Below are 25119 nucleotides of genomic sequence, written 5' to 3'. Positions count from 1 at the left end.
GTAATTTTTGTTCTTTTGTTTGTGTTTAAAATGAATCTTTCTCAAAAATGAGACTTTTTCTATTACTTATGGATATAAATAGTGTTTTCTATGAAACATTGGAGGAAGAAAGAGAAAAATGAGGAAAAGCATCACAGCCAAGTCAAAACTCCTGATTTTACTTTCAAGCTATTGATGCTGCAGCACAGCTGGCTGCAGCAGACAATTAGAAAATTACACCAATATCTTTTTTAATCATTAATTGTTTTTGATAGAGCACAGCACAGAATTCCACATCTTCTTGTGTACAGATTGTGTTAAGACTGCAGCGCAACTATTTCTGACAGGAAGTTAGGAAAATGAAATGAACCTAAATTGGAGGAAACCCTATTAGGGACAAACAACTACTACAAATCAAAGTGGAAAATAATGCAACATTTGTTTACATTAAACAAGAAGCAAAGCATTTACTAATTAAAACAGATTCATTTAATTAGAAAACCTTTTCCTGTTGTTGTTCATCTGCTGTTTGTTTGTGTTTTCACGTCACTAATATAAGGCTGACATTGACTCATTGTTTAAAGAAACAGTGATCAGGGGTTTTTTCTCATAGTAGAAACTAATGATAGCACTGTTGCACAGCTAAGCCTGACAGGAAGTTAGAAAAGTAAAAGCTGACACCCAGAACATTTCATCCCAATGCTCCAGTTTATACAGGTGGAGATCCAACTAAATCATTAGTGTTTCAACTATCATTTAGTTTGAAATGGAGACGTAAAAGCGTATGATGTTCCTCGTTCTAAACCCAGCATGTATGCAAAGACAGCAAATGAAGCTGTGGTGTAATATGGCATGTCAATGCAAACACAATCTAAAGCATCTACAGGACAACAAAGACAAGGATGGAAAAACTACAAACTGAATTTGAACAAAATGTCGTCTTCTTCTTCTTCTTCTCCCAAAAACAAAAACTCTAAAACGAAACATAACTACAGCAGTTCAAGAGCTTTAACAGTGTCTCAGGGCTAAATATGTGAGAAGAATATTGATGATATTACAAACATAAAAGCATTTATTATCACACTTTAATAAATAAAAAAATAGAAGTACAAAAAGAACTAAACATGAGAACTAAGAAGATTTTTGATTTGGTTTAGTTTCTTATTCCAAAATAAATGTAAAAATAAGTAAATAAAAATAAATACTGCAACATAAAAATAACTGGAATACTTAAATATAGAAATTACAACTTTTAAGAAATAAATAAATAAACTTAATTAGCTAAATCTTTATAATATAAAAGAATGGAAGAAAAAGAAATGAAAAAGAAAGAAAGGAAAATTACAGCATATTAATAATTATGCTTTTGATATGATTTCTAATTAAATAAATACAAATAAATTTAAAAATAGAGTTGGGAATTTTTAAATAGATAATAGAGGTAAAGGAATTAAAACATTTTAACATTTATTTATTTTGTATTTTAACAAACATAAATAATTTATTTAAAATAAAACAGCAGAAAAATTACAATAATATGTTTTGTGATAATATAATGAATGAAACTCTCTCCGCTAGGAGGTTTTAAGTGCATAAACGTTAGTTGTTGTGAAAAATCTATTTTCTCCTGATAAAAAGGTCAGAATTATTGAAATATTATGAATCTACTCGAGCGCGGAACCTTCGTGGTGCGTTTCCAATGGGACTGTTTTTGTTGACGCACCAGCGCACCTTGAACTCGTAGTGAGGCAGAAGTTTGGACTTTTCTCTTCTGTTTTCCCGTCTCATGCTAAGCTAAGCCGGTTTGTGAAGCATGTCTGGGCTTCCTCGGTTCCTCCGCTTTCCCCCCTCAAGCTCGGAGCGGATATGGCGCAGAGGAAGCGCAGAAAAGTGCGTCAGTTTGTCTTCCAGAGCCAACTTTCTGCGCCCCGGTGTAGCCCACCCGGACGGCAGAGGCGGATCAAGGGGTTACAGCAGCTGCAAACCGGTCCGGATCGGCTGCGCCTCCGGGTTCTGGGGGGACACGGCCACGTCGGGTAAGAACTGGGGGGATTTCCCAGTTTTCCAGGGTTCGGTGCCGCGGAACCGCTCAGTTGCGGGACATTTCCGGTTGATTTATAAACAACAACAACAACCTGCTTTCTAATGGGTTCACAGAGATCCAGAATAGCGGGTTCTTTAAGGATGCTTTCTGGTTTTATGATGCTTTGCAGAATATGCACACCCTTAAACACCGTGGTTTACTGGGACTCTATGTGACAAACTAATTTACTTTGACTAGGCCACCATATTGTAGCTTCCCATCAGCTCTGCTCTCCAGTAAAGGGTGCAATTTGTTTTCCTCCAGGTAAAATCAGACTAACGGATTCTTCCACCTGACCTCTGGATCTCTGCTTTTGGCTTCTGACCTCTTGTTGCCATGGCAACAGAGGCTTTGAGCCTGACACACTTACCAGCCTTCAAACAGCTCCTTTTTCACGTCTTGGTCCCTGTGACATCATTTTAAAAAACACACAGCCGAGCCAGAATGGCCGCCGGTGTTAACGACCGGTGGTTCTGCTCGGTCTGGACCCGCTGATCGGTCTCTGGTTCTGTTTTCAGCCCCTCAGCTGATCTACGGCGGGAAGCTGGACTTCCTGGTGTTCGACTACCTCAGTGAGATCACCATGTCTCTGCTCACCGCCGCCAGGACCAAGACGCCTGTGAGTCTCACCTGGTCAACACTCACACCTGACTCTGTTCAGCAAACCAGACCAGCACACAAATAATAGTTTTATTAGTAATAATATTAATGGTGTTTGTATTTTCATACATTTCTAAATGTTGACACTATAGATTTAATTAAAATGTATTAATTTCAGTATTTGGTTCTTTAATTTTCCTGAACAATTCTTTAAAAAAAAAATTTATTTTTATTTTATTATGTTTATAATTTCTGTATTATAATTTCTTGCTTTTTATCTCTAGTTTATTTCTTTACTTTATGGCAATTATTTTTTTCTTTATCGTTAATATTTTTTTTCCTTTTTAGTAGTTTCAGTAATTATAATAATTACTTTTTTCAAATAATGTAATCTATGAGCTATCGCAGTCTATTTCGGCCATAAAACCAAAATTAAAAGCTTGACAGGAAGCTTTTAATTTGAATTTCAACTTTCAAAGTTATAAGTTTGAGCCATAGTTATGAGATAGTCAATTATTTGATTGAAAGTCATAATTTCGAAATTATAAGTAATAATTAAATTCAGTCATAATTTAAAAATGGAAATTCATAATTTTGATTTTCTGCTTCATAATTATGACTTTTATTGCCACTTCAAAACTTTAAATTATAACTTCCTGTGGGGCTTTTATTAGTTTTTCATGGCAGTAATGAGTTCCTATACTGAGCTGTGTAAAAATATTAGTTTTTATCAGTGAATCAGGTGGAACATGATTTTTATCTGCAGTTGCAGCTCGGCGCCTGCAGGTGGTGCTGTTGTCCCTGCTTTAAAGCTCGTTCTCTCCTTCCTGCAGAACCTGGGTTACGCTCCGGACTTCGTCCAGGTGGCTCTGGCTCCGTTCATCAACGACATCCACAGGAAAGGTGAGTCCGCCACCCAGCAGCGGCAGCAGCCCTCCGTCTCCATGGCAACGGCCAACGCAGGCCTCTCTGCTCGTCAGGTATCCGTGTCATCAGCAACGCGGGCGGAGTGAACCCGCTGGCCTGCGCCGAGGCCATACAGGAAGTCATCAGAAAGGCGGGGCTGGACCTCAAGGTTGCCGTGGTGACCGGTGATGACCTCATGCCCAGCGTACGACCCCCTCCTCTGATCTGACTACATGACCTCTGAGTTTTAAGTTGATCTGAGCTGATCTCCTTCTCTGGTTTCCTGCAGAGGAGCCTCCTGTCTGAAGTAAAGATGGCCGACGGCGGCGGCAGACGGCCGCTGCCTAAAATGCTGCACAGCATGAACGCCTACCTGGGGTATGAACATGTAAATATAGATGTAAAGACGAACTGATATAATAAATCATATAATTTTTGAGCCATAAATGCCTTCAATTTACCGTAAATATCCTAATACAATTCCCTTTCTGTGTTCAGGGCCGAGCCGATTCGCCGCTGCCTGGACCTGGGAGCCGACGTCGTGGTAACGGGGCGCTGCGTGGACAGCGCCGTGGCTCTGGGACCGCTCCTGCACACGGTACAGCTGATGTACAGATAGAGGATTTCTGCAGACTTTTAGGCTTTAGGAAGCGCAGAAAGCAACTAAATTTACTGTAAATATCCTAGTATTTACTGAAAACCGTATGCAGAAAGATCCCAGGTTGGGATTTGAACCCAGCACCTGCTTGCTGCTAGGCAACAATGCTAACAACTCCAGGTTTCCAGCACTGAACTCCAGTTGTAGCTCGTGTTTCTTTAATTAATACATCTCATAACTCAAAATACGCTAGCATAGCATAGTACATCATAGCTGCAGTTTATCGTAGCATAGCATGTGGTAGCATATAGTGCTGTAGCACAACACATTACAGCATTCTGTGGTACAACATGTTGTAACATAGCACATTGTAGCATATCATGCTGTAGCATTGCATACGGCATAATAGCATACGGTAGTACATTGTAGCATAGCATGCTATAGCATAGCACTTTATAGCATGCTAAGTAGGATATTATAGCATAGCATGTTGTAGCCTATCACTCTGTAGCTTAGCATAGCACATCATAACATCAGTACATAGCTGAACATATTACATAGTATTTAGAAAATATTTCATTTATTTTTATAACCTAGTATAGCATAGAACAACATCATGTTCCTAATCACACCCTAGCATAGCTTAGCATACTGTAGCATAACAAACAAGCAGGACATAATGTAACATAGCAGTGTTACAAACATAGCATTTTCTAATGAAAATGTAGTTTTTAGAAGGTCTTTGGAGGGATTTGAAATCTGATAGAATATTCTGCCATATTTGGCCTTTCACTGACAGTTTTAAAAACTGAGAAAAGCTTTTGGTGCTAAGAATGTAGACTTAGATGACTCAGTTGTTTTTGCAAAGTTTGGTTTCAAGTTGCCTCTGAACTATTTGCGGCTAAAGATTTATGTGGATGAGCTAAAATAGTTTGGTTTCCATCGCAGGACATTATGGTTGTTTTAATCTGAGTTTTGTTCACATGCGACTTAAAGTCTGTTTCTGTTGCAGTTTGGTTGGAAGAGAGACGATTACGACTTGCTTGCAGCAGGAAGGTAAAAAAACCCACAAACACACTAAAAAACCTAGCAGAATTTAAAAATAGATATATATTCTTTCTATATAAGTTTTTATTTCTTGCTGTGTAAATGCAGGTGTTTTTTTTGTACAGCTTAGAGCAACGAACAAATAAGATCAGACCAAAAACAATCTTATTCTAACACAAATGCTGCGTAATTATTAGTATTTTTTCAGAAGAACATCTAGAAATTTTAATTAATTAGACTGGTGGAAAAATTAAGAAAAAACAATTGAAATGTCAATAAAAACATAAAATAAATGCTGAACCACAGAAGGTTTTGTATTGTTTTTGAAGCTCTCGTTGTTGTTGTTTGTGTTTCAGCCTTGCAGGTCATCTGATTGAGTGTGGAGCTCAGAGCACCGGAGGGATCTTCACCGACTGGCACCAAGTTCCCGACTGGTGAGTTTCAACGGATTATTAAAAATCTGATTTTCATTCATCCATCTCCAAAGTTTAAGCTGACCTCAACCCTCAGACCTGAACTAGAAACGTTAACATGTTAGCTCCTGCTACTTATGTGAATCTGGAAGGACTATTTAGCCAACCAAATATTTTTTTATAGCTACAGAATTTCTCATCTTGTGAGAATAAAAATGTTACTAACAGTTAGTACTAGTACAATTTACTATTTGAGTAAATTTCAGAACCTGCTAGGTTGATTAAGTGTCGTTTGACTTTAATTAGCTGCTATAGTTCCTGTAAGTCTGATTAGCTTTTAGCCTGACTCATTGTAATAGTTAGCTTGTCTCTTTTAATCTGTTAGCCTAGCTTGCTTTAGAGAACACAAACCTGTTTCATTAGAATAATAACGGTGTTTTGAGGAATCTTGTTTCCAGAGTAACGTTTGGCCCTTTGGTCACAGCTGCTCTCTGCTCCCCTCTCAGGGACAACATGGGCTTCCCGGTGGTTGAATGTTCCTCCGACGGATCCTTTGTTCTCTCCAAGCCTCCAAACACCGGCGGCCTTGTCTCCTTCGGAACCGTCGCCGAGCAGCTGGTGTACGAGATCGGCGACCCTCGGAGATACCTGCTGCCGGACGTCATCTGTGATTTCAGCCAGGTGGCGATCCAGGAACTACCCGGTACCCAAACACACACACCCACACACACTCCCACACACACAGTCCTGAGGACATGACCACAGTTTGAACTGCTGACTGTTTTCATAACCCTGAAAAACTCTTAAACAAATGCATCTGGAGCTTCATTTGGCCCCCTGACTGAACCCTTCACCCTCCTCTGAACCTCCATTAAACTCTCTATCAGCTATCAGTCACAGATTTTCCTTTTATAAACCTAAACCTAAACATGGATCCATCAGCCCCTGCCTGAACCTTTGGGCAGCAGCGTCTAACCTTCCCTTGAACCCCAGAAACCATCTTCTGAGCTCCTCCTCGCTGATAAAACGCCTCATTTTCTGCCTGTTTGGTCATTAATTCAGGACTTTCTTGATTGATAGAGAGAAACTTCACTACTGTTGCCAGATTTCTGAAATTCCACCCTCAGGTCTCCCTCCCTCTGCTCAGCCTGAGTAAATAAGAGCTGTGTGTACATTTTGGTTTTGGTACATCCAGAATATTTCACGCATGTATGTCAATGACCCAGTTACATCTCGGTTAGGAAAGACGAGGGAACAGAGTCAGCAGATAAAAAACATGGTTTTTTAAAAGAAATCTGTACATTTTATCCCTCAAAAGCAACAAAGTTCTGATGTCTGAATTTATTCAGAGAAAAAATGTCCTGAAAGCTCAAAAGTCACAGAAGACGTTTTCATTTCATGCCTGTAAATCAAAGTGGAACAGTGTTTCTTTTTTCAGGCTGAGGACCATTTGCCCCTTTAACAAATTTGAAATTGCCCCCCAAATAACACAACATCTTAATATATATAACCTGGAATAAAAATATTAGTCTGTTAGCTCATTGTTTTTGTTCCTCCTCATGTGAAATGTGGCACTGTTTTGTAAATGTGACTGGCCACAATAAAACCATGAACAAGTCGACTCAGGACGTTTTGAGTTATTTACAGATTCTGAAAATAACTTTCAATCATTGAAAACACATGGAAACCAAAAATGTTCTTTACTACAAGTGTCGTGTGTATTAATAATGTTTTAGGCTGTTTGTAATTTAGAATATGAGTTGCTTTGGAAAAAAGAAACATTTTCTTTCAGCCAGTAGATGTTGCAATATAATTTTATTTTAGGCGTTAAGATGCAGTTAGTCGGCGTGGGGCGCAGCGCTGCTCACCGCCCCGTCACAGTCATATCGCATTCAGCATGGGCGTATGCTGCAGGCTATGTATCTTAATAATGTTCAAAAACAAAAGTTCTGCAACTCTCCCTGAGAAACTTTCAGCCAGTATCTTCAGATTTTCTTCCTCATCTTATTAATTTATCCGTTATTATTAACACAATACTTTGATAAGCTAACTGTAGCATTGCACTTTGAGCTCACGTCACAGCAAATAAACAGTTATTTACATGCAGTACATTGTGGACCAGTAGGGGCGCCTGTGGACCACCGCTGGTCCGGGGACCACAGTTTGAGAAACACTGATCTAGAAGGTAAAGAATAATAAAAGGTGGGAAGTTTTTCCCTCCAGATGATGTCAACAAGGCATTTCAATCATTATTTAGTCATTAAGATTAGAAAAGACTGCGAACTAGAAGGTAGTGGCACTAAAGCGCTAATCATAAACATTAGCTAAGCTAATGCTACAGCGCTTATCAACACAGTATTTAGTGGAAGCTAATGCTAAACTGCTAGCTTCAGTTCAAACCGACTACAGTCCTCAAGCACCAATTTCATTCAATGTTTCTAACATGTAAAGTTTTCACTTGACTTCACAGTTATGCAATCCTCTGTGTTGCTTTATTAAATCAAATTCTAATAATAATAATTCATAATTTTGGCAAGAAAAACTAAATGAAACCTAAACTATCTGTACATCTTTTCCTCATAAAAACCGTCAGAATCAGTCGTTTATGTTTGAGCTGCGATGGGAATTTCCAGCTGTTGCTGAAAAATGTAAATATTTCAGTCTGATTGAACCTCGTTGAACTTTCAGAGCCCGTTTGACCACCAGCCGACCCGACTCAGTTTATCTCTGAACATTAACAAGGCGGGTTGGGGAACCCAAGACGGGTCAGTCTGCAGCGCGGTTCAAACCGCGGTGAACAAAATGCTGCGTGCCGTTCTCAGGCTGCAGGAGGAAACCGGAGGAGAGGCGGACGGGAGAAAACGAGTTCCTCCGCTCCGTAGATCCAAACCAACCAGATATGAAGAAAACAGAGGACACAGAATAAAAATAGAAATAAAAAATAATGTAAAACGGACAAATGAAGAATTAAAAAACTTAAATAATTTAAATGGGTTTATTAAAAATATAAAATAATTACAAAATAATAAAAAAATTATAAAAAATATTTAGAAAAAAAATATTAAGAAATAGTTTAAATATAACTTTTGCTGTCTCAGTGATGTTGACAAATCGTTTTTCAGGTGTAGATGGAGGGGCCGTCAGAGTCACCGGCGCCAGAGGTTTGGCCCCCTCTCCTGACTACAAGGTAAATCAGCAGCGTCACCAGCAGAGGGCGCCACCAGGAGGAGAAGGGACTCCATAGGAAAGGGTTAATGGTGATGTCATTGCTGGCGTCCAGGTGTGTGCCACCTACATGGACGGGTTCAGAGCGACGGCGGTGTGTCCGGTGGGAGGGCCCAGAGCGGCGGAGAAGGCCCGGCGGACCGCAGACAGCATCATCAAACGGTGCGTGGAGGAGAACCGACCCAGTTGGGATGATTCCTCTCATTTTCTTAATGTTCTCTGGGTTTTTCAGTCTGTTGAACACATAAATCATCACTGACTGAGTTTAACTGGTTTGTTTTGTTCGTTCAGGACCAGCAGGATGTTTCAGCAGTTGGGACTGGAGGATTTTAACTCGGTTAATATTCAGGTTCTTGGAGCTGAAGACACGTACGGCCCAAACGCTCGCAGAAAAGTAAGAAAAACAAAACAGAACCTGATATTCTGTATGTTCAGGTCCAGTAACGGTTGGATTGGATTAGACCACTAATTTCAATTTGTATTATTTTTCTCTTTCTACCAAAAGCTGGATGACAAAAGTCTTCAGTCTGGCTCTTTGGTCTCAACCAGCTTTTATTTTGAAGGATAACTTTGTTTTCAGAGACTTCATAAGAAATTTTATTTGTTGTTTCTGTTGTTTTGTTTATTTTAGACATTTAAAATGTCTTCCAGTTCCAGTGTTAAATGTTCATTAGACTTTAAAGTTTATTAATCTTTTGAGAAATTGTTCTTTCATTATTATGACCATTACTAGAGAATGGTCTCAAAACAAAACAAAACAGTATTATTAACTTTATTCACCTTAAGGAATGTGTTCTTGCATCATTATGTGGTTACTATAATATCGTTTACCACAATATCTTTGACAATTTATCATCCAGCCACATTTGTTTTCGTGACAGGCCTTTTTCTACCAACATATCTTTTACATAATTGATTTAAAAGATGAATCTGTTTTGTTCTTTGCTGCGTCGTTCCTCTGTCTGCGCCTCGTTGTTGGACCAACTGGGTCAGGGTCAGAGCTAAGCCTGTTTCAAGCCTCTGAACTCCCTCTGTGTCTCTGTTGTTCTCCATTCGCCACAGACGCCGCTGTGAACCTCGGCTGCCCTACATGGAGCCTCCTGTAGAGGCCGAGGTCAGAGCGGCGCCGGCGCCAGCCTGCAGCGGTTAAACCTGACTCTGGTCTGTGTCTGTGTTCAGGACTGCAGAGAGGCCGTGATCTGGATGGCCGTCCACCACCAGCAGAAGAAAGCTCTGGAGATCTTCTCCAGGGAGGTGGCTCCTGCAGGAACAGGCATGGGTACGATAACCGCTCCACACACAGGCTCCCTCTAACAGCATGCAGAGGAACTGCATCTAAACGCCAAATATTATATATTTGGTCTGGTTTCTAGTGCAAATGTCTTACTGCATTTTAAATAAGACAGAACTTTTCATCAACATATAGGAGTTTGTTTTAAGTCAATAATTCCTTAATATCAATGAAGAAAAACTAGATTATTTCACTTAGAACTTTGGGGAACAAGTGAAATAATCTGACAGTGGATATAGTTTTTTTATATCAATATTAATGAATTATTGACTTAAAACAAACACCTATATCTTGCTGAAAAGCTACTTGTGAGTTAGTTTGTTTTCTTAAAGGGACATAAAGCCGTTTTATAACACAGTCTAACCATGTCAACTTCAGTTGTTATAAAAACTGTTAGTTAAAAACTGTTAAAAACTATAAGTATATAAAAAAATTCCCTTCTCACCCACCGCGGGTGGTTCTTATCCTCTGAATATATATATATATATATATATATATCAAATATGCCTTTAAAGAAATTTAGCTTTGTAATTTAATGCCTTGAAATTGGGCCTCTGTCTCTTTAAAAAACTCCTGCTCTTTCTGAAGCTCAGCCTTTATTAACACTTTAACAATGTTTTAATCAGTGTTTCACTGAGAAGTCGCTCCTATGCTGAGCTCAGCAGCTCCACCAGGTGTTTGCTAATTGCTGCTGCTAGTCTGAAGGAGCTGAGTGTGGGAGTAACGGAGGAGGAGCTGCTCTGTGAGACAGAAGCTCTAAACCTAAAAACTGCAGGTCTGAGGAGGAGCTTCGTCTTCAAGGCGGGGCTCGGCCCACCCAGGGCTCGGTTCACCCAGGGCTCGGTCCACTCAGGTGTTTTGGACAGTTGAATGGTTGCCATGGAGATCTCAAACATGCGTGCAAGAATCAAAGCAACACTCCAGGTATATTTAGGATGAGGGAATAACATCACAACATGATGCAAAAGTCGATTTTACATAATACTGCCCCTTTAATTGAAGTGTACTGATATATTTGCAGTAGAAACTGGACCATAGAGATGGTAACATTTTGTGTTTTCGCAGCATAAAATCCTGATTTAACTGATTATGTGAGGAAAAGACTCGTCTTAACTCTGTTTCCCTCCAAGCAGATCAGATGGTAATTAGTGAATTTAAGAACAGCCTGTAGTTTGTGTTTCTGGCCAATGAAAAGACGTAAAACTGAATCTCATGTCTCTATCTGTCTGTCCTGTTGTCATGACGATCCTCCGGCGATGTGGCAGCTCTGAGGATCCTTTGTCTGATAAATTATTTGATCATTGGGGTAAAATCTGATAAAAATCCCTGAAAGTTCAGATGTGGGTCGATGTTTGTGTCTGTTCTGTGGCGGCTCCATTTTCCCCTGACGTTTCCTGAGCAGCTCAGGCTTCCATCACATCGAGTCCAACTTCTCCTCTGCTGTAAGGTTTAGGTGACAGATTGTGTTTTAATTTGCCTCCTTAAACTGAGATTCATCAAACTGGGATGTCTAGTTTGATGTATTTTATATTTTGGCTGTCGTCATTATGAAAAGTCCTAAATGAAGTTAAAAAGCAGCATCAGAAATCATCATGTTGGCTTCAGGAAGACGAGTTTAGTGAAATGTAGTCGCTCTGTTAAACTTCCCCCTGTACTTATTGGCCTCTTAAATTAATCTTTTATTGCAGCAGTATAATATCCCATTGAGAAAAATTCAAACTTAAATTGCAGTAGAGTAGCGATGTGACGGAGAATCCCATTCGTCTTGGCCAAACTTAAAATGGGAAACACAGGCTGACCTGCAGTACCAGGTGTTACCAGCAGAGGCGCCACTAACTGTGTCATCTGTTTTTATGTAAAAACAATAAATATTTCTGAAGTGTGAATTACACAATGTTCCTCTGGCCATCAGTCTCAGACTGTACAGCTGATTATGTAATGGTGTTTATGAAGTGCTCAGTGTTTGCATTTATTTATGAAACAGATAATGTAACCAATAGGAAGGCTCCTCAGCTTCTTTATCATTAATCTGCAGCAGAGTGAAACACCAAAATGTGAGCCAAAGTTCATTCAGAAGTTTCTGGATGTTTCTCTGCAGTCGGTGAAGTCGTGCTGCCGTTAATTAATCGTCTTTGGTGTTTGGAAGTCAGTGAGCAGTAAACAGACTGAGGTTTACTGACCTGCCGTCTTCCTCAGCTGGCTGCAGATAGCAGAGGTCACGACCTCCTGAGCCGCGTTCGGGTCGGGCTTTTTCAACTCGGAGTGAACTCTGCCTGACTCCGGCCGGTTCCGACTCTCATCTTGTTTTCTCTGTTTTTATTTAAACCCTGCAGCTCCTGGACTCACCGGCATCGTGGGCGGACGACCCAGAGTGTGAGTTATTCTCTGTTTTACATAAAAACCCGGGAGAATCGACGTGTTTAAGTCTGTTTTCTGGTTTATACTCACAGGTCTCCAGTCCTGAAACCCTTTTTCTTCTTGCATCCCAAATCCCAGATAAAGGTCAGTTTATCTCTGATCACCTGATGTCAGGAGTTCTTGAGTTTATGGGAAAACCAACACAACATGTCTCAGGTTGAGGCTGAAGAGTCGCAGGTTAACTCTCCAGGTTTCATGTACTGAGACAGGTGGACATCCACGTTGCTGGAGAACTGGTAGAGTCACTTACTGAAGTGGGACCGGACTCACCTGAGCAGGCGCAGGGTGAAGCTCCTCCCACCTCTGATCAGGATGTGCCGGACGCAGGTGAACAAACGTTTCATTTTCTCTCAGTAACTCAGTTAGTGATTATAGTGTAAAAAATTCATCAGAGTTATGAGTTTAACTTCAATATTGAAGTAGTTGTTGAATAGACAGCTGATTTATTTTAATTCCAGGTAACTTAAAAAAAACCTAAAGATATGTTGAAATAATTTAAAAAATGTAATCAATAATGTCAGACTTGAGCTGTTCAGCCCTTCAGAGACATTCAGGTTCCTCTTTGTGTGTTTTTACCTCTGGGAACAGAACAAGTGTTGCTGGTTCTGACCCATTTGCTCTTTTCAGTCGTTTTGTTCTGCAGAACTTCAGACTGTCAAGATGCTCTTCATTACAAAACCAAACAATTAAAACTCTGCAGGACTGACCACCTGCATGCAAACTACAGTCATTGGTGTTTATATTTTTATGCATGCATTCATTTTCAGATATGCATGACTTAGAAGTGAACATAAGTGTCTTCCATAAAACATGAAGTAGCTCCAGTTAAAAAGCACAAACATGCTACTTGAAAAGATTACAGGTCTCTTGAGTCTTAACTGATTACAGATGTCTTTGTGCACTCGTTGTTTTTTCACCCATTTCATAGATTCTTGACATTCTTAGCAACTTTTTACGAGCTTTCATGGTTTGTTGAGAGCCTTCAACTTGAACTGAATGGGTTGCATTAGGACAGAGCAGAGCACTGGCAGGAAGCAAACAGCTAACAGGCTGAATGTGTGTTTGCCTCTGTTTTACCACAAGTTTCTGGGCCAAACACGCAGGTCTTTCTGGTTCCTTTCAGACCTGCCCAGTGGACCACACACCTACCGGCTGGAGGACCTGGCATTCACACGCAGCGGCGACAAAGGAGACTCGGCAAACATCGGTGAGAACGTTAAACCTCAGCGCTGCATTTTAATGGAGCCAAATACCCAGATCCAGAATGCTGAGAACCCCTCAGACAAGCTTTTAACGTTCAACGAGCCACAGAGAGAGATTTAAAAGGGTAGGGAGACCACCACTCATTAAATGGTAGTTAAATTTTATCTTTTGTATGTTCTGATCTTTCTAACTCTAAGAATAATTATATCAATCCATAGCAGTTTAAACCAGGCTGTGCTGCCAGTATGAAGTACGGCAGTGTCCCAGTCTATCCCACTCTGCACCAGTATGCCAGTGTTTCTCAGACTACTGACCTTTTGCACGTGACGTCACGCTCTTTAAAACTCCGCCCACTCCGCCATGACGGACAGGAAACAACCAGTTCAGCCTAACATCACTTTATTTAGTTGATTTCACGTCAAAAATGGTCACAAACAGACAGAGAACACTTTTTACAAGGTAAGGAGATTAACGTTCATATACGTTATAAAGAAATATGATTACAAAGACATCAAATATTACATTTTGGAGAAGGTACGCGTCTCCATGGAGACCATGGTAACCATGGAGACAGTGCCACACCGTCATGTAGCCTCTCATCTCGTCTCTTGTTCGGTTTTAATGCTGCTCAGATTTAAGGTGAAATGCTGTTTATGACATATTAATATAAATCATGTGGCCTGAATTCAGGCAAAGTCGGTAATTTGATCAACACGTCAGGCGGGAGGCGGTACGGGTCGCTTTCTAAGCTAGCTGTTTCAATCTCCAGTAAATCTATGAACCCCAACCAGGTGAGTTACCTTCACAGACAAATTACCTCGACAGGAAAAAGTAGAAGCCATGAATAAAGTGGCAAAAACAACTTAGGAAAACAATTTCAGTCGCTCTGTTCAACACTCCCGTCCCTCACTTCCATCATGGCGCCTCGATGATTCAGTCACATAGTTGAAAAGGGTCAGTATCAGTTTGTTCCAGTTTATGCTAGTTGTACCCATCAATCCCAGTCTGTCTCAGTCTATACCAGCCTGTAACCAGTTTACAACAAAACAAACTAAATCATACAATCTACACCAATTTATACTGGCTGGTTATCCTATTCCAGGTCTTTTGTTGTCTGCGCCGCTCTATTGACCCAAAGCACAAATATATCTCTTCAAATGATCGGGTGGTTCAGACGAAGTGAGTGTAGAAGTGAGGATGCTGTTAAACTTAAATCAGCATAAAACCTGAGATAATGAGTCTAAAACGAATCCTTCGAATGTCTCTGTAGGAGTGATCGCTCGCCATCCTCTCTACTTCCCTTACCTGAAGAAACACCTGACTTCTTCTGTGGTGGAGGACTACTTCTCTCACCTGATCGAGCCTGGAGTGCAGAACGCCGTCACACGGTGAGTACAGAGGGTCGTATCATGTGACTTTAAGTAATGCAGGAAAGCATAGAACATAAAACACACTTCAGCGAGCGCTGAACAGTTCCTACTTGATGTGCAACATTTAAACAAACCGTTTGCCGTAATATTAAGTTCCTGGAGCAGAAAAATGTTTCAACATTTCAACAGGTAAGGTTAGGTTGGTAGTTCTACTTTATATCTGTGGCAAAATGTGAAAAACGTTTTAACCCCACTAATAACACACCGGACCGTCCTGGAGACAGAACCAGGAGTCAAAACAGGGAAACTTCTGCTGAAACCAAGAAGCAGCAGAAACACCAAAGTGATTCCAGCAGAAAAAACCCAACAAAGAGCAGAAGTTTCCTCTGAGAGCCAGACGCTCTGCGCGTTCACACCGAGTCCAGCCGCTCTGCTCGCTCACACCGAGTCCAGCCGCTCTGCGCGCTCACACCGAGTCCAGCCGCTCTGAGCGCTCACACCGAGTCCAGCCGCTCTGAGCGCTCACACCGAGTCCAGCCGCTCTGCGCGCTCACACCGAGTCCAGCCGCTCTGCTCGCTCACACCGAGTCCAGCCGCTCTGCGCGCTCACACCGAGTCCAGCCGCTCTGCGCGCTCACACCGAGTCCAGCCGCTCTGCGCGTTCACACCGAGTCCAGCCGCTCTGCTCGCTCACACCGAGTCCAACCGCTCTGCGCGCTCACACCGAGTCCAGCCGCTCTGCCTGGTTTCTAGTGCAAATATCTTAGTAAAGTTGATATAAAAGAAAACTAAATTACAAGTATCTCATCAGAAACATAAAGGAGCCTGTTTTATGTAAGTATTGAATTAAAATTGATTTAAAAAGTGCCACTTACACTTTTTACTTATAATTGTTCCATGTTTTAAAAGTCGTACTTATTCATCATTATTATTGACTTAAAACAAGCTAACATATCTTGCTGTAAAGTAAGTTTTGCCTTATTTGAAGTGAACTAAGACATTTGCAATAGAAACTTGACCAAAAATACTTGGTAAGGTTTTGTAATTTTGTATGAGTAATTCTAGTTCTCAAAGTTTTTATGTCAGATTATTAATCTCTTTAATGTTACTCTGGGTGTTTTTATTGTGACTCTTCAGCAAACCGATGTCGATTGAAGCTTTCGATCCGCAGCTCCTAGTTTCTGTATGTTAGTTAGATAAACATGTTGTTGTTCATTTAAAGTTACATTCACATAAATTCAGACACAATGAGAACCAGGTTATAACTTTCTGCTGCTTGAACGTTCAAAGTAAATGAGTGTTTAGTCTGGAGCTCAGCCTCAGAACACGGTGTGGTTCTGATTAGCCCAATAAAGACTTTCAGGCTGTAAATCCGACTGACCAACGGCTCCTTTCACACCTCCAGCCGCCCCCCCGCCGCCACAGACGCTTCGTTAGCGCGTCTGCTGCTCGTTAGCGCTGCAGGCGGCCCCACGCCGCCTCGCCTTTAAACGCTTACAGACACACACCGCTCTGTTTCTGAGGGTCGCAGTTCGCCGCCGTGCACAGACACACGTGTTACACTGTAGTGGTGATTCAGCCGTTCATTCATCACACATGAACTTCTGGTAAGTCCCACAGCAGGTCCAAGAAAAACACTCCCAGGCCTGAGCCGGGCTCTGGGTTCTCACTGGTGGGGGTTTGTGGTTCCAGATACACTCTGCCGGGGATCCACGGCCTCAACTTTGTCCTGACGAGTTCCCTGGGAGGGGGAGGGGTGGCCTCGCTCCGCAGCGACCCCCAGGTAACACACACACACACACGCACACACCCACACACACTCTGTTAGAGCTTCGTCTGCTCACTTCAAAAAGTGGCCCCGGTATCAAACCTTTACCTGAAGTTTCTCCTCTAAACCTGCAGACAGACGACAACTTTCTGCTTGTTCAGCTGTTTTCTGACCTGTTTCTGTTTCCTGTCCTTGTTTTGACCACCTCTCCTCTCACATGAAAGGTTAAACATGTCCAGACACCTGAAGGTCCACTCAGCAGTGAGGAATGTCAGGGAGCTGCAGCTAAACCAACAACAAGTAGAAAACCTGTTAAAGAAAAGGAAACAGATTTTCTACTCAACCTTTAAAATCTTATTAGTGACTAAAACCTTAAATGTGCTTCTTTGAACAGGTTACAATAGATTTATGGTCTACACAAAACATCTTCATTACATTTCTGTACGTAATCATTCTTAGAGGATGAGATTTGAGTCAACTCCGTTTAGAATGAGCTGTTTTAGGGCCTCTGTCACTTTAAATCCAAATAAGTTACTGCTCCAACTCAAAACGTTCACAGTCGCATATAAAAATGAAGACGTGCAGTTATACAACCATTCATCTGTGAAAAGCAGAAGTAGAGCCTCCTGCACAACCAATAAGAATGCAGCAAGTGGTGTTTAGACGATAAGTCAACAACAAAACACTTGTCTTTTCCAGCAGCCATTGTAACCAGCTGACCAAACATGCTGCAGCTCAACTGGGGTTGCTAGGTAACATTGCAATGCCTTGTGATTTGTGATGTTTTTGAAACGGTTCATTTTTCAGTCACCAAAAAACAAAGTTTTTGTCAGAAGCTGGTTGATTATTTTAAACGCTTGCTTTGTTTTTAGAAGCAGTAAAAACCCAAATAGTACAAAAATCCAGCAAAATGGGAATTTTTATGATTGTTTCCCTTTAAATCTTGCAACATTTTATCACATTTAATCTCAAACTTCAACGTCCTGAAACTTGGTTCTCTAACAGAGCAAGAAAAGTTATTTTATGAATTAATAACTTCAACATAAATGCAGGAACAAGACGGAGGATTTACTGGGTTCCATTAAATTTAATTTCAAAGTTTTAATTGTTGGTTTTCAGTTTATGGAAAATGACTCTGAAGCCCAGAATAATAATAATAATAATCAAGTTTTATCACCTTTAAAAGCTATGAGGAAAACTTACTTCTGTTTGTTTTTTACCTTCAGTTCTTCCAACATGTTGGACAAAATCAAATTAAAAAACTCTTTATTGATCCCAAAGGGAGATTATTGACTTTACCTCCCTTAACTGGCATGTTGAGACACAATCTCTACTTATGTTTTATGAGCTACATTTACTGTTTTACAGCGAAATGTTCAATCCAAGCTGAAACTTTGAAACACTCATTTTGTTTTATTTGAACAGCTTCAGTTTTATGTCTCAGACATCAAAATGTTTCTGCAGGACTCGGCGTTCCCAGTCAGGTCACCAGTAACTGCTGGTTCTGCTCTTTATCAAATCACTTCCTCAGTGAGGAAATCCCTGTTTATTTGAACAGAAGACAGTCGATCTGTTGAGGATTTTGAGACAGTAGCTGCGTTGAAGCGTTGTAAAATGTTCTTCATTTGGTGGCTGTTTTTGTTTTGGTCACATGTGGAAGGAAAAACGTGAAAACAGTTTAACAGGTTGATTCCAATTCAGCTCAGATGCTGACAAACACTCAACATTCCTGAATGTTGTTCCATTTTGCTGAATGCCACAGTAATAAGAAAATTATGTTTTATTCCTTTTGTTTGTGCCTCAGAAGTTGACATGGACTTTGATGAATAAGCCTTTAAGCAATTAGTGAAACCCAGATGGGGGTCGTCAGCTCCATTTGAGTTAAATCAGGCCAAACTTGTGGAGGTATTGCAAGGCATTATGGGAAAATCAGCCCAGATATCAGAAAAGCGAGTTCTGGACCTCCATCAGTCTGATTCCTCCAGGTTATTCATCTGTTTATATAAACAGCTTGAAGGAACTGTTCAGGTTCTGTGTCAGATAAACGGGTTTTTGTGTGAAAAAGCTCAGAAACAAAACAAAAGACCCTGAGATGGTGCTGAAAGGCCGCGCAGGGAGGAAGAAGCCATAGCAACATAAAATCAATCAATCCAGTTTATTTGTGTTGCTCGTTTCAGCAACAAGGCAGTTCAAAGTTCTTCACGTCATAAAAACAGAAAAATAAAGTCATGAAACTGAGAAACCAGTAACAAACATTACATTTAGTCAAGTCCTCAAAATCATCAAAACATGTCAAATGTGTTCAAAGTTTCATTCATTATGGATCAAAAGCAACGCTTTTAGTCTAGACTTAAAGGAACTCTGTGTTTTGGCTGCTTTGCAGTTTTCTGGAAGTTTGTTCCAGATATGTGTTGCATAGTAGCTGAAAATCCTGGTTACAGTTTGGAAATTAACTCAGGAACAAAGATTTCAGTTTTTGGAGACGTCCTGCAGTCTGATGAATCTAAAACTGACGTTTCCGTAAAGACTGGAAAAAAACAAGATCATACCAAACCTATCAACGTTTAAACATCATGTTTCTCGTTGAGGTGACATGAGCACTAACACGTTGAGTTGATCATGGCTTAGCCTGATGAATTAGCAATAGAAGATGCTCCAACCACTCTTAAATTATTTGATTAGCAGCATTTTGTGTTTATAGTAGGAACTATTAATGGTGATGGAGGCAGGAAGCATCGCTAAATCAGGCGGTGGCTGATGAATGTTGTACTCAGGTTGAGGTTTATTCAGGTCCCAAAGGGAAATTTATGTTACAACAAATAAAAAAATACAGGACGATCCTGAGGTCTAGAGAGATTTAAGAAATCATAAAAAGAAAGTCATGAGTTTGTGGTAAGATCAATCAAAATGCATCAGAATGAAGCATTATGTTTTGCTGCAGGAGAAACTGGTGCACTTCACGAGGAAAGAACATTATCTGGAGCTTCCTAAAGCTTTGGTAAACCTTTATGACAGTGGAGTTACTGGAACCCTGTGGGTAAAATCTGAGACAGTGTTGAGTTTTCTGTAAAGGTAAAGAACAACGGTTGGAGTCTGAAGAGGAACGTGTGTCTTTATTATTTCTCTGTAACTTTAACTGGTGCAGAGGAAAGCTGAAGCTGATTTTTATTGAGATGTAATAAAATGAATGAAAACGTGCCGATACACAGATCAGACAGCCAAACACACACTGAGACACATCAGAGTGTTAGTTGGGTTCCCACGCTGAGAGCTTGTTGTTTGGTCTTCCCAGGGAAAAGCCTTCGGACAGATGCTGCTGGACCTGAAGCTGAAGGGACTGCCAGATCTAAAGTCCCTGGTGGACTGAACGAACGTCCCACTGAGAGACATGAAGGTGGACACAAATCATTTGACCTCAACAGGAACACAGATGATCATTTACGCCTTCAGATCGGCTGAAATGCACAAAAATTAGACTTTTTGCTTATAACATGAAATTTGGCACAGATTCACTAGACTTTGATCCACAGTGGAAACCAAAAGAAAAACTCCACTGACATGGAGTCAGGTTGACTCTGGATGACCATTGTTCAGCTCAGTTTCATGGCAAATTATTCCTGTATTTGAAGCAAATGTAAAGTCAAGCTCTGAAACTTTAAGGCCAAATTTACAGAGTTCAAAATATGTGAGTTGTTTATTGTCTTATTGAAATTAGGGAGTAAACGAACTCTTTAAAATAAATTAACTACACTGTCAAAAGAACTGAAGCGTCTAAAATCAAACCCAGCATTAATTTAAATCATTTTGTTTCCACTGAGCTGCAGTTATTTCCCACCAGAGCGAACATCAAACCTGATCAAAGGCAGCCATTGTTTCTGGTGGAAGAAATCAAACCTGTCATCAGCGTAAGTGATAATTCACTCAGAATCAGGGTTAGGGTGAAGCAGCATGGAGGAATCAAAGGCTTTAGGAATTCACAGGATATACAAGATCCTGAGTTATTACAAACATATTGATCCAGAAGATAAATCAGGTGAACATTTCCGTACAAAAGGTGGTGGAGATAATAGCATGTTTAGCTAACTCTGACTTGCAGGTCAAGTCCAGATTTCCTCATTTATCGAATAATTTTTTAATAATAAGTTTTGTTCTATCACAGCAGCTGATAAAGATGATATGTAGAATATTTTATTCCTCGGCTGGTCATAATGTGTCGGCCTTAACGCCTCATCATCCTATGCAACATGATTCAGTACCGTTTTCTATTGTTTCTGCTTTTACTCATCGCTGGGGATGCTAACTGCCAACCTCTCCCCATTTATGTTTACATTAGTTATCATCATGTAACTTTAATATTTTACATGCAAAATGCAGAAACTGTAAAAAGCAAGAAGTCATTAGACAGTAAGTTATGAAATACAGGGCCAAAGGGACAAAATGAAATAATTAAATGTAAAATAAAATATTTAAATAATTTAAGACAATACATTAGACATATTATTAAAATGCAAACTTATAATAGTGTGCAGATTATTTCTTGGTTTGTGTAACTCCAGTGACGGCAGTTAAACATTTATTTCCTGGTACATTTGGTTAAAGATTTAATGATGTATTTATTTATATAATTTTGTCCCTTTTGGCCCTCCATAGGATCCAGCCTTTGTTGTGTTGGAGGTGTAACACCACCAGTATTTCCCTCCAACAGTTAAAAATATATTTGAAGTTAGTTTTGACTAGTAGCGGTTTTAAAATGTAAGAAGTGGTGAAAAATGTTGGTGTGTGGAAATGAATATTTAATTGGATTTAAAAGGAGCCCTGTTGTCACGGTTTCCTTTACACAAATAATATTTATATGTGACAAAGAAGCATTTATTGGTCGTTCATGTGAAGAAAACATCAGGCTGGATGTTTTTAAGCTGCAGACTGATTGTTGCTAAAGAACTAAGAAAAACAGAAACAGTTTAACTTTCCTACACCCTCAGTCTTGGGTTTAGCTGCCTTCTTAGCTGTGCTTTGCCTCAGGGGAGCTGACCTTTGACCCCAGCACAGGAGAGTTTTGGTTTGGGTTTCCTCGTAAGATGCTCCAGGCAGATAGGAGAGGTGGCGCTCTCATCCGACAGGAACGTCGGTGTCTGGTTCACCTCGACCCGACCCGGCTCTGATGTTCAGCGCCCCGGAGGAATGCGAGTCTCTCTCTCTCTCTCTCTCTCCGCAGCCAGACTCGGCCGCGCTCCGTCTGCGTTGTCATAATTGCAACCAGACTGAAGCTGGGAGTCGGAGTCGCTCTGCAGTTTAAACTGAATCATCTCCCAAAACTTCCTCCAGCGACTTTCCTCCGTTTTCAGGGAACCTCTTCAGCTGCCGTTCTGTTTACCTCTCACCAAAACACTCCAAGAACCAGAAAACGTGAAACATACACACACTTTGTTTTCTTTTTTAGAAAGTTTGGTGAAGAAGCCACATGGAGCAGTCTCCCTGAAACAATAAAGAAAGAGCAGCTCAGTAAACAGACTATCAAAGTCTGACAGTGGAACCAGAATAAATATCGACCCGTCAAACTCTTCAGACAGGATTGAGAGCAGGCAGTAAATCAGGACGAAAAGTTCAGATCTGTCTGCATTTGTTTCAGAGCATCAAGACATGCAGAGCTGGATGTCACAGTAAGATCTTTGAGTGCTTGTTCTCATAAAACCACAGCCGTCACCACTTTGCATATGAAAACGCCTCATGACTAAAACGAGGTCTGGATTCACATCTGTCCCACGTTTTCCTTCCCAGGGAACAACAAGGCGTTCCACGGGATCTGCTGATTGGTTATTTGCTCACGTCGTTTTGTCATAATAAACTTTCCCAAGAGCCAGGATCTGGGTCAGGTCTCCAGGAATCTCAAACATCACCGCCGTCAGTCGTGAGCGACACACTTTGACCCCGCCCACGTGTGTGTGTGGGTGTGTGTGTGTCATCTCGTTCTCTCTCAGATCTAAAACACCTCAAGGGAATTTCTTCAGAACCGGCCCAAGCTTTTAACTGGAACAATAAATCTCTGTAATTCAGTTATCTCAAAAAGAAACCAGAAAATGATTGTAAATTTAAACTTGACAGGTGAAGACAATAAAGAAAAGCAGTGATTTCAAGCAAATATTGAAAAATATCTTTTATAATTTGACGTAATTGTATCTCTGTTCTCGAAATGATTCCATATGTCACTGTAAAAATTAACATCCTTTTTGTCATTTTATGGTTGTATCAGTTTTTCTGAGAGAAAAAAAACCAAGGTCCAAGAATGGAGCCCTGTGGAACGCCGTAAATATTTACCAAAATTAAGAGCTGCAGACAAACACAGAACAAAATAATCCACCTTTATAAACACAAATCTTCTTTAGTTATTAGATTTCCTGCAGCTTATGAATTAAGGTTTCATTTCTGAATTTATTAAAAAGAGCAAAACTTTGAATATACAGAAGAATTTTCAAGTCAAGTCAGAAATACGTTTTGTTTCTCAAAGGGAAATTAAATGTATCTTTAGAGTCATTTTGATGGTGATGCTGTGGGACAAACTCCAGTAGCAGTCAGTGTTGAAACGGCTCTGTTTAGGCCTCTGACTGAAGACTTGCTGTACAGCAGTCAGATATGACAAGCTAACAGCTCCAAATCCAGGCAGCGCTGCCAATCAATCCACCTCATTTGTTTTTCTGATCAGCTGCTCCCAGTTGGAGAAAAACGCTACCTTGTTGCCATGGTTACGCGTTCGAAAGTAAACAGTAAGGGCAAAACTCCTTCTTAATAATCGCCCAAACATTCAACGACTCAACAAAAACCACGACGAACAGAAGAGGTCAGATCTCCAACATGTTGCCTCCAGGAGCAACGCAGTCCGGAAGCAACTTCACATCCAAGGCAACGTTTTTATTGATTACAGATTGGAATATCTTCATAAAAACAATTCATTAAAGGAAGAGAGGTATGGGTTTCCCTTACAGTGGATGTTTGTCTGTGCCAAACTTCATGGTGATCCAGGCAGTTGCCAACACATCGCTGCCTTTCACAGCTGCTAATCTGGGATTAAAGAAATGCTATTAATGAAATAAGAGCTGAACAATAATTTTACGGTTCTGTTGAAAGAGGTTGTTTGTGTAATTGATCGTTATATTTTACAGTGTTTAGAACGAATGTAATTTCCAGATTTCAGGACAGTTGGAGACCGCAGCCCTGTGGAACGCCAGAGACATTTTACTTCTTTCAATGAGATTTTAATTAAACTGGACAAAACATTTCCTTTTTTCCACATGTGAACTCAAACGACGGCCAGAGCTGCAGCACTTTATTCAACCTGAGGCCTTCGGTGAAACTCTGTTTAACCTGACAAACGAGGGATTTTCTAATCAGTTTAACCTCATAATTAAACATCAGGTGGAATTAAATGTGAAATCTAAGCATTTAAAGAAAACCGGATTCACCTTCCTGCCTTTTTTATTCAATCAATGTAGAAATTAGATTTTGTTTCACAGCTTTTCACTGTTTAAATGCCTTTAATGCATGATGTATGAAAGTGATTTTGTAGATAAAATGATTAAATTAAAGATGTTATTACCAAAACTAAAGTTTCTTCTTCTTTATTTTGGCTTTTTTTTTAAATTTAAACCTGAATCATGTTTTAAACATAAAGTTGTGTAAATGAGCCCAGCTGATCGTCTTTAACTGGTTTCTGCAGACAAACGTAACAAACATCCATTCACTCCGACTGAACAGGATTCCTGCCAACTTGTCCCGCTTATCGCCAAACGTATTCGATGCTAGAAGCTCCTTTATGGCGACTGATTAATGGCGGCCAGAAAGCCCTAAACGTTGGGATTTAGCTCCCAGATTCCTGGACAGAAATGTGTGGGATGTGCTGAAGGAACGGTTTGCTCCACTGTGAGCCCTCCTGACTCGCCCGTTGTTTTATCGGCTAGTTTTACAGCAGCATGTCTGATTCGGTTTGGACACAAAAGAGCCAGACGCTCAGATTAATCAAACTTTTCTGTCACGGCGTCATGGCTGAGAAAAGGAGATAAATTACGTCTGGCCGCTCGTTTATCTTCCCTCTTTGTCCTCATTTCAGCCCCGTTTTGCCTTTGTGTCCAAACCTAAAACTGTCTCCAGGTTTTATTTGTCACTTTATCACCAAAGTTTGACTCCATGAAAAGACCGAAGAAAACTTCAAGCTGAACAGATGAAG

The 25119-nt window shown here is 40.4% G+C and overlaps 1 protein-coding gene across 1 annotated transcript; it reads left to right on the top strand.

The window, feature by feature from the left end:
* Positions 1-1679: 1679 nt before the first annotated feature.
* LOC116732950 (uncharacterized) lies at positions 1680-24497 on the top strand. The gene is made up of 20 exons (XM_032583566.1): positions 1680-2015; positions 2581-2681; positions 3496-3565; positions 3643-3773; positions 3858-3946; positions 4067-4166; positions 5179-5222; positions 5570-5647; positions 6133-6329; positions 8749-8813; positions 8907-9013; positions 9143-9245; positions 10031-10130; positions 12476-12515; positions 12593-12644; positions 12770-12887; positions 13684-13767; positions 15034-15151; positions 16826-16916; positions 20194-24497. The coding sequence occupies exons 1-20, from the start codon at positions 1793-1795 to the stop codon at positions 20266-20268; spliced, it is 1986 nt and encodes a 661-aa protein (XP_032439457.1). The 5' UTR covers positions 1680-1792; the 3' UTR covers positions 20269-24497.
* The last annotated feature ends 622 nt before the right edge of the window (positions 24498-25119 follow it).

Source organism: Xiphophorus hellerii, chromosome 14 (genome assembly GCF_003331165.1).
Source record: "Xiphophorus hellerii strain 12219 chromosome 14, Xiphophorus_hellerii-4.1, whole genome shotgun sequence".
Lineage (NCBI taxonomy): Eukaryota > Metazoa > Chordata > Actinopteri > Cyprinodontiformes > Poeciliidae > Xiphophorus > Xiphophorus hellerii.
The sequence above is the reverse complement of the archived record's forward strand: the minus strand, read 5'-3'. Positions and strand labels throughout refer to the sequence as shown.